Below are 11,120 nucleotides of genomic sequence, written 5' to 3'. Positions count from 1 at the left end.
TTCTGCACAGCATTCTTGTGGAAACCCAGGAACCTTTCTGAATCTTTCGGAAATCGGAAAAAGGATAACTTTGGCCTCTTTCTCTTACTGTTGCTGCAATTTATAGCACTACAAACGCCTCCTCCTTGTCCCTTATTATTATTCCAATTATTATATTTTAGCCATTAACATTTTCATTACAACCAATAAAGAACATTTCACAAGCATCAATGTGAAAAACGCAACTAGCTAGCACTCGATAGAAATACGACACAGTCCAGGTCCAAAGTCGACCATGGACTGTCTATTGTTTCTAGTTGCTAACCGCTTGGAGCGCTTACCACGAGATTTGCAAAAAAACACCTCAAGCTTCGCGACTGTATACAAAGACGTTTAGAGTTTAACTGTATGTAGTATATAGTAGACAGTGGTGATATTATATACTAGACAAAGAGTTTGTAATACATTACAAACTCTTTGATACTAGACTGTGCTACAATTATCTTTTGTTTGAACTTTGGCGACACTGCATGTTATGAATGTTGGTTGGCTGTTCTGGAGTTATAAATCCAGCTGACTTGAAACAGCTGTAGATATGTAAAATAAGTATTTGAAGTTATTTTTATTACAATTATATTATTTTTATATTGCTAAAAATGAAGTACAGTAGGAAGGGCCACGAATGTTACTTTGAGTGTTATACTTGAGTGCTATACGTGAGTGCTGGAAAATAGAATAGGATTTTAAGCCTCGAGTAAAATTTAAATCCTGAGAAATAATCTTTTTCGACTTACCGTACTACTCATTGTTTACATTTATAATTGTTACTTTCTTAATTATGGGAGAAAATGTTAAATACGCTCCAGTTCATGTATATGTTGATAGTGGTATATTACGAATAACGCTTCAGACTTCAACAACTGCAGAAGATGTGTGTATCGAAGTGTCAAAACAACTTGGAATAGGGCCTGTTGCCCGACATTTATTTGCACTTCGTCTTCATGGATCAAGAATTTGGTTTAATCCGGGTCTCCGACTGTCTGAAGCTCGTACTAACTCTGAATATGACTTTAGACTTAGATATAAAGTTCCAAGTTTGTCAAGACTGAGAAAAGTGGACATAAAAGCTTATGATTATTATTTTCATCAGGCTAGAAATGATGTTATGATTAATGAGATACCTGACATCAGTTATGATAAGTACAAACAAGAACTTGTCGGTTTAGGAGTTGCCGATATGTACAGAGTGATGTTAGAAAAAGGAGTGGAAAGGGACATCGTTGAAAGTGACTATAAAAAGTATATTCCCAAAGAAGTTTTAAAACATCACTTTTTCTTTATTAAAAAACCAATCCATGACAGTTTGGGAAAAATAAAAAAAAACGCCCAACATGATGCGTGGTATGTAAAGAGTGAATATTTAAAACAGTTCGAAGAAATGGCTCCAAATTACCTGAGCGAAGAGTTCAAAGCTTTAACAGATGAAGATGGTTGCGTGCAAACCGTGCTTGTGAAAGTCAACCCCTTCCATGAAGAACAACCAGGGATTAGAATACGTTATGATGGAAAAAAGGAGGTAAATTTTTATACATTACCGCTAGATGTAAGGTCATAATCAAATGGCAACATTTATCGAACATAGGCCTATGTGATCCTTGTGTAATTTGACCTCGGCTTACTTCCGTTAGGCCTAAATAGGGTGAATATAGAGTATCCAACGCCCACTGAACGAATATTTCAGTTTTAACACTGCCAGTGTTGCGCTATAATCGTATATGCAAGGTAGGCTATAACAAAAACCTAAACTAACCAAACCTAACCTGTCAAAGAAGCAACAGGTTATACTAAATATGTGTAAAATTGGCCTATGTCTCTATAGTGGGCGGGACATAAGTAACATTGACCCTAGTGCTCCATCACTTTGAGCTGTCTGCGTCGCTGACTGGTATGAGGCCTGATGACGAGAGGATGATTCCCCCCCCCCCCCCATCTTTAAAAAATGCAATTTTAAAGATATCATATGCACAACTGAAGGGTGTGGACTAATGCTGGCTGTAAGAGCGAACATTATTTGAAGTCTTTAAAAATTCTCATTCATTTTGCTAGCACTTTAGCAGAATTTATTTTCCACAAAATTTAAGCCTAAAAACAGCAAATTTTAGGTTTATAGAATGTAGAAACAGAAGCAGCCAGCATGATACTGTTTTCTTGGCCTATTATAATACCATAGATACTGCGCTAGCAGCTGCCATTCGAATGTGGTTGTTGTTCTTTTCCAATGGCTGCTTTTGGGATCGTTAACCTATTTTGCTTCTTGCCTCCCAGTAAAGAGCACTCAGATTTCTGCACTGCTGCACTTCTTCCTTCAGTTTAGTGCATTGAAGCAGATGTTCTCTGTTCATTGACAATCCTGGTATGTTGCACAGTGGACATACATATGACGCAATGTATGAGGGTAGGCCACTAGAGGGAACCCAAGAGGTGGAAATTAAACTGAGAGGATTCGATCTGACATCGGGATGGGAATCTGGTGTGGCTTAGTGGATAGAGCATCAGCACGTAGAACTGAAAAACCGGGTTCAAATCCCAGTGCCGGAGAGAAATTTTTCTCTGTTCCACTTATCTTTCATCATATGATGACGCAGAATTTCTGCACGCAAATATCATATGTACCGTACTTCTGTACATCGTAATAGTTATATGGTAGGCCTATACTGAAGTTGTTTTACCGGTATATGATTTTAATTTTAGTGATTTTCTTGCATTTCGTACTGACAATTTGGTCTCTCCGTTGTGTTGAGCAAGGTATTTAAGTGATTTTGTTCACCTAACTCGTCTAGTTTCTGCTCTCTTAAAATCCGACATTTCACGTTTCGCTTCTTTCAAATAATCTTCCCGAATCTTTCAAAGTTTTTACAAGCCTTCGAACAGAATCTTTACTCAGAACATTAGCATCAGAGAAATTCGCCTGGAAACAGTGATAATATCTTACCAACTGACTCGGGTTTAAGAAACACTTACTATAATGATTTTCAATGCCCTTCTCACAAAGATTCCAGGTCTATACACTATTGCATTCTCCACACTGTAAATAAACATACTTATTATCTTACAAAGGCTGAAACACTAAAATCATGCAACTGATTGAATGCTGTTGGCAAGGTGTTGTAGCTTGACCTTGTTGGCTGGTGACCCGACAACAGATAGCAGGGAAAGCTCACTGTACAAGGGTACAAAGTATACCATTACCTATTTAAAATGAATAACACACTTTGTACCATAGGCCTACCTATGAACAAATTTGTTGGGTGTGTTCAAAACAAATGAAAGGTCCACGGAAAGAACATGCCAAGTCACGTCTCTTAAATTTTACAGGGGAGCATTTCTTAATTTTAATATACTTGACAGTCTTTTTGCCATTCTTATTTTCTAGAAACTTTATGAGCTAATAGATGGGACCAAAAAACAAAAGGAAACAAAATGAGACTTGTTATTTCCGTGGACGCTTCAAATATACGGTATTTGTCTGTAAGACCTGCAACTGTATGTTTGAACGGCCGCATTTGTAACACCTTTTCCTCTTGGTGCCTGGGCCAGAGATTTACTGGTAGAGGCGAGCATTGTGAGCTAACACGCAAGTAAATCGTTAGCAAGACCACAAATCAAAGTAGTTACACTGTCTGACACTAGTTTTATTGTTACTCTGGAAAACAGTTTGAGAAATTATGTCTGCTGCATTTGACCTCTATAAAACACCAATATAGGCCATCTATTTTGTACCATGTAGAAACTTGGCATTGTCTTAGGAAATTATGTATTTGTCGCTATTTATTTTCACTAAATTCAGCACTGTTGTCTGCTTATTTTCTGTATCTGTACACTTGTTCCTTCATTCTATAGCATTTCATCATCACTATAATAATAAATTTCATCATCATTGTCATCACCACTACTGCTTCTGCTGCCCCTGCCACCACCACCACCACCACCACCACCACCACCACCACCACCACCACCACCACCACCACCACCACCACCACCACCACCACCACCACCACCACCACCACCACCACAGTTTACTTTATGAAACTCTGGACTATCCTCCTATCATTAGGATTATTATGATCTTAATTATAATATCCTGTCCTATTTCTTTTTCTCCGTTTCTCTCATTTTTAATGTTGGTGTGCGGTGCAATTTTATATGAAGGAAGCAATAATACTAATTTTTATATGTATAGTATAAAACTGATAGCAATCAATACCAAAGTAATTCTCCTTTCTTTAGCAGCAAGATCATTGAATGGAAATCTGTATCGGCCAGTATAGACATCTCAAGCTAAGAATATGAATCATGACAGGACAGGCGCTCGGAGAAAGAATTTTGTGACATTTTAAGATTGGAGAATTCATAGTTCTCACAATTAAAGTATAATTTCTGCAAAAAAAAAAAAAAAAAAAAAAAAAAAAAAATTTTTTTTTTTTTTTTTTTTTTTTTTTTTTTTGTGGACAGAGTAAGCAATGCTTCCCTTGCCTTCCATATATGGCATGACACTGATTTTTAATCTTAGGTACGCACCACTATGAGAAAGGTAAGTAAAGCAAGAAACTGTGTGATCAGTAATTACGGCAATAATCATAAAGGAAATACTTGAGAAGGATAACTTAACTTGTAGTGTTGAGTGACATCACACTAAAACTGTGCACATGATTGTAAGGTGGATGGCAATTTAGTAGAATAGACATATGAGCTTTCTTGGAGTGACACCACACGACCAGAAAAACAGGTATGATATCAAATTCGTTTGGGAATATTAAGAATGCAATGGGCAGTCAAATAGTAATGTTATGCTTATTTAATTATTTATTATATTTCTCACGAAAATTTTACGCATTTACTAATACTTGTATATTTGAAATACTTTGCCCTTCAGGGAAACCCCTATTTTAGGGGAAGTTTGTTAAAATTTAAAAAAAAATTACAATCACAAAGTGTCTAAAAGGAGGCCATGTGTTGATGTAAGGTTTGAGACGGTCCTAACATCACTAGGAAGGGTTAGGTTAGAAGCTGCAGCAGGATGTGGCAAAATTATTGTTCCTAAGATGCTTCACAACACTGACGACATGTTTTGTAATGTCTATCAGTGAAGATCATTATTCAAAAGATTTGGAATCTGGGCAGAACACTGTGTGCAGTAAGATCAAAGATACTGCATTATCCATGAGAAGGGACCACTTCACACTTCGTTTCTGTCTTAGAATTTTTAATGCTGTTGCTTGTCACATTAGTTAGATAATCAACAGTATGTGATATTAGAAACACAATTGGCTCATTACAAACATTTGACTATACATAGACATACAGATTTATTTTCAACTAGTCCTACATTATACAATTTTGATATTTCTTAAAAAATTAAATTCAAAAGAATACCTTATAAGTTATTTCTTTGTCAAATGGGGGCATTTCCAATGAAAGGTGCGTAAGGCACGACATGCTTAGAAAGAATCTCTTCAACGTAGCGGTCAGCATTTAGGTTTTCATTCCTCACAGAAACCAACTGTTCGACCTTCCATGGAGATACTGGCCCATACCATTACAGAGCCTCCATTGAATGCTGTTCTATCGGAGAAAGCACATGCTGCATAACGATCTCCAACTTGCCTCCCTCAGGACTCATTGGAGAACAGTACTCTTCCCCATCCCACCATTGTCCATTCTGCATGTTCTCGGGCTGCTCGGTAATCTGGGGTCAGTGCTGGTTGGCATGACTTCAAAGATGTCCACACACTTATGTTGACCTCCGTTGCATTCTGGACCCAATTTCGGACTTGCACCGCTATTGTATGACGATTTCTTAAAATCTGCAGCACTATAAATTGATCGTCATGGGCAATAGGTTTACGTTTTCGGCAGATCCAGGCTTCCTAGAGTAACTTCGTGTTTCTCTTACTATGGCAGCAGAAGCATATCGTCAATAAGTGCAATAGCTTTTGCAACGTCTTCTGCTCTTAGCAGCATTCTGGCAAATGAATTCAATGTCGAATTTACAAAATAAATATCCGTCAACAATGTTCCTCACAGAAAAACATAAGAAAAACGATAAAACAATGGAAACATATCAATATATGGCTGAGATTACGATCAAGAAAGTGATCGGCTTTTTAGGCCCCTCAAATCAATTGAAGACATTATTACAAAAACAACCCTTGTCAAAATTGCTATTTTTCAGGAGAACAATAAAAATAAATAGAACAACACATGTCAGCTGTTTCCGTACAACTGGTGTTTATCCTTGTGGCTATTGCACCTGACATGTGTCATTTTTGGAGTCTATAAACATTTGAAATAGTAGCAAATGTGTCCTTAACTCAATTGCATTAAAAATGACTGGGACTGTTTTTGTAATAATGTCTTCAATTGTAACTAATCAATGTACATTTCCTTCAAACCCTCTAGTTTATGTGCCAAAATATCCTTAAATGTAATGTTATTATACAACAATGCTCTTGTTACTGTAATGTAGCAATTCAGCCTGAAATATACTATTAATACTTAAAATGCGTGATATTTGTTGGCATAATGTCCGTGCTCCATCTCAAAACAATTACACGAGAGAGATAGCTATCCAGGAATGTTTTACATGCATGCAGACTATAAGTAGATGAAGTTTTCTGGAGGAAGGGTAAATCTTTGTTTAAGAAAATTACCTGTAGGATGTAAATTGCACGCACTTACTCTGTGTAATAGCGAAATTTATGTAATTCCAGTTCTTAGGTCATTTCATCACAGATGGACACATTGAAGACAATTGAATAAGAATATATGTTTATTATTATTCATTTGAATTAAAATTTATTCTAATAGAAACATTTTATTATTGTAAGTTGCTTTCCTTTGTTATGTAAACTAATTCATTTTTATCATTTCTAGTGGCATCAGTTGTGTACAATCGATGAACTCTGTTACATCTCAGTGCGGAATGATGGAACAGTTGAAATCTCAAGGAAAAATGGTATACCGTCGTATCTTAAATTCCATTCCATTCCACTTATGTTCTCCTTTGTGAGTTTGTTGGATGGGTATTATCGCTTAATGGTGAAATGGACTTTCAACTTGTGTAAGGATGTGCCCACTCCATCTCTGCAGAAGTTGTATGCACTCAAATGCCACGGACCAGTGGGGTAAGAACGCAGTAGCTTTCCTTTTGAACATTTTTACAATTGTATAGGCCTATATGTTTCTAAAGATATTCATGAGAAAAAGAAACTCGTCATCTTGACTTCCTATTGTGTCATGGGTAATACTACACACATCATATTAACTACTCTTTTTTTGTAACATAATTGCACTGATTTTTCTCCTATGTGCTAATGATATTAGTAAGTAATTGTATTGATCTAGAATCAATTATTCATAGTTCTGTTTCACATACCCTTACATTCATGTTTTTTCCGAGTTTTCATTTGACTTCAACAGATAGTTTCCTACATAAACAATAGACAGATCTTATGTTCAGTCGTCTGGATAACGAGCCCAACAAAGTAGCTGACCTCTCTGTGTGTAGTTGGGAATGTCCAGTTTACCTAGAAGCCTATATTTTGCTGATATGTTTGCCATTTTTTAAATCTGTTTATTGTACCAAGAGAGAATGAAGAAAACTTTTTGTACGATATTAAATAATTGTACATTGATTACATATTTTGTTTCTGCATTATTACAACTGTCATATTACTGGCCATGAGCATCGTAATACCTTAGATATCATAAACCTAAAATGTTATATTAAATTACTATAAAAAATCAAATTTATTTACCCTACGCTGTGTCCCGTGTGTCATCCGACTTCCTGGAGATGAGAATATTCAAGAAGGGGATACAATTTTCTTTTTCCACTTCTTTCATAAGGTGGATGCTGTTCATGTGTTCTTGGAATTCCTGAAGTTTTTGTTCTCCATGTGACCAGATGACCAGTATATAATTTACATAACGGTAGAAGTGTGCTGGTTTTAGCAGCGTGTTTTGGGCCACAGCGTATACAGAAAGCCGACACACACTGACCTACACCTGAACGGACACAGCCACCATCACCCAGCACAGAAATGAAGATCCTATGGACTCTTCTACACAGAGCGAGGGGAATTTTGGACCAAGATAGTCTGCCTTCAGAGATTCGACACCTATGCAGAACAACTTCAGCAACAGAGAAATTAGTTTGACACTCAAAAGGGGCCTTCTCTGACAAACCATCCTCTGAGCAATAAGAGATGAAGGGCATGGCATACATCCCGCTTTATAACCCCACCTCCGGCAAGATTGGCAGGCTGCTAAGAAAACACAGGATTAAGACTATCCATAAGCCACCCACAAAAATCCAGAACTTACTGAGACCAGTCGAGGACGACCTTGGTCTTAGGACATCTGGAGTCTGTGAGTGTGGAAAATGCTACTTTGGCCTAACAGGATACAGCATGAGACTACATTACTCCCATAAGTCGACAGTACTGCAACACAGTCTGGAAATGGGCCACAAGATAGATTTCGACGCCACCACTATCTTGGACAAGGCATCGGGTTACTGGGACCTGGTCATCAAGGAAGCCATGGAATCCAACTAGATGGCAATGATTTCAACAAAGATGGAGCTTACAGCTGAGTACAGCATGGTGGAAACCTGTAATCAACACACGGCAGGCGGTCAGGACTAGAAACTAGATCCTGATTGGCCCGCAGCAGGAAGCCCCACTGACCATATACATACTGGCTGGACATAGTCCCCAGAAGAAGATGGCATAGCTAGTCATCGAAAGCTTGGAAGTAAATATCCAACTCACCTGGCTGAGAACCTGAGAAGAATTATTCCCGTGGGTCGTAATTTCCACCAGTGCATAAGCCACCGGTGTAGCTCAGTCGTCTAAGGTGCTTGCCTGCCGATCTGGAGTTGCGTTTGGGCGCGGGTTCGATTCCCGCTTGGACTGATTACCTGGTTGGGTTTTTCCGAGATTTTCCCCAACCATAAGGCAAATGTCAGGAAATCTATGGTGAATCCTCGGCCTCATCTTGCCAAATGTCATCTCGCTATCACCAATCCCATTGACTCTAAATAACCTTGTAGTTGATACAGCATCATTAAATAACCAAGTGCTATACATTATTTTACTCATTACTGGTATCTGAAGTGAATTTAACCCCTATCATACACGTGTGTGCAGCAGGATTGCACAAAACCAGCCACAGTTTGTAATCTGTTTATATATCCATGCGATGTTTTGGAATGTGGTGCAGAGTGTCTGTTTTTTACTGCCATATGGTTGTATTATGTTTAATCATTTCAAAAATAGAAATAAAAGAGTGATGTCATGTAAATTTAATTCTACTAGGGCATTTAAATACCACTTAGCGCTAAGACTTGAGGGGTTAAATTGTATGCCGTTTCTTTGTAATGTGTTGTTTGTGAAAAAGTTATAAATGAATTTGATTAATGTGCTAGCCATACCTGTGCACTTCACTGCTCTTATTAGAAGTAAATATTACTGACTTACATCTATCATACTTTAAAATACAGTTTTGTAATTACTTAGTGAATAATAGCTTATTATAAGTTGTAAGTTGTTTGTTTCTATATTATTTTCAAAGTTGTATTTAAAACTATGAATGTAACTGTTATTGTCAACTTCCTGAAGTTGTTCAATCAATTCTGTCTTTAAGCTTGGTACTATATTAGCCCTAACAGACAGTTGGCCAGTGTCTAAAACAAAACATGCTTGTAAGAACTGAGGGTTGTTACTCTCAGCTGGAAGAAGACTTGCAAGTTTAACTGATAACCCAATGCTTGAGCTTTAAATGTTGGTATAAAATTGACTTCATATATTTCTTTTGCACCTAACAATGCCACATAGAGTAAGATGTACCATCTTACATGGTTTAAAAAGTGTGTTGATAACGGATGTACTCCTTAATTGGTTGTGGGGGCTCTTGAATCTCAGGAGGAACAACATTTCCAACAACACAACATTATCTGTTTGGCTCATTACCCCATTTTTTTGCATTGCATTTATTGCATAGTTATTCAACTTACCTAATTGAACACAATTCAAATGAGCATAATCAATATTTGGATCATAATGAAATGCTAACCTAACGTACTATTACTGCATATTATATATAAATACATTCTCGTTCGTTAATTCTGTGTCCTCTTTCTCGAGCCTGGTAAGTTCGAACTCCAATCAAAGTGTTCGATACTAGTTTCTCTTGGTCGAGCTGCAGAAATGATTGCCTTGTTAGTTCGTAAACGAATCTCTCTTTCTTTTTCATTCTTATTAAATCTCCGAATTTTATTTTGCCTTGAACCAGAAGTGTTTTGGGATAATTAAGACTTTTGTTTCGTCATTTCGAAGTACACACTTTATAGGCCTGTCTGCCTAACATTAACATATATCACTTTTTTTCAGAGAATGCTACCCGAAATTATTAATGTCCAACTTAAACTATTCACTAAAATGAACAAAGCACAAATTAAATTCAGTTCACACACACTACCCCTTCTCTAGGAGGCAATGGAGCCTGCATGCTGTCTGCCATGATTCTCGGTAGAGTAGGGCACAAATGCGTAGTGTCATCTAGTATATAGAACATTCAAAATGAGACACATGATTTATTAATGTCCAACCTACACTAACCTTCGATATTCTCTCACACCGCACATGGAAGAAAAAATTTATTTAAATAATAGAAAATAACATCAAAATTATAACACAGCACTCTAGAGATATGCTGTGGTCACTGAGACAGTTACATACTTAATGGATGAAATTGTATATAGTGTTCCATACTGCTAAATATGTTACTTATTTGCTAATTATCGAGAAGCAGAAACTATTATGCAAGTTATTTTCAATGCTGATTTCGAATTTCTGCAGATAGTCTTCGAAAGAAACTTGATAGGAAGACCACCAATCATTAAATTTCATAGTCTGTACAAGAAACCTAAGTGGAAAAATCTCCAGAAACTGTTATCTCTCGTTCCTCCTGTATGTCATACATTTCATATCTCCCCTAAACATGATAAGTAACAGGTAATGGTAGGGGAGAGTCTGTCAAAGAACACTGAATCTGACTCGTGCAGCAGTGTGTTTGAA

The 11,120-nt window shown here is 37.1% G+C and overlaps 1 protein-coding gene across 1 annotated transcript in view; it reads left to right on the top strand.

The window, feature by feature from the left end:
* Positions 1 to 528: 528 nt before the first annotated feature.
* The window catches only part of hop (tyrosine-protein kinase hopscotch), a 77,120-nt gene continuing 66,528 nt past the window's right edge, over positions 529 to 11,120 (top strand). Inside the window, exons 1-2 of the mRNA XM_069819586.1 lie at positions 529 to 1,555; positions 6,913 to 7,163. Of these exons, the coding sequence (XP_069675687.1) occupies positions 818 to 1,555; positions 6,913 to 7,163 (989 nt within the window). The 5' untranslated portion in view covers positions 529 to 817. The remainder of the gene's footprint in view (positions 1,556 to 6,912; positions 7,164 to 11,120) is intronic.

This window comes from Periplaneta americana, chromosome 2 (genome assembly GCF_040183065.1).
Source record: "Periplaneta americana isolate PAMFEO1 chromosome 2, P.americana_PAMFEO1_priV1, whole genome shotgun sequence".
NCBI lineage: Eukaryota > Metazoa > Arthropoda > Insecta > Blattodea > Blattidae > Periplaneta > Periplaneta americana.
Note: the sequence above shows the minus strand (reverse complement) of the source record. Positions and strands in the feature narration are given on the sequence as shown.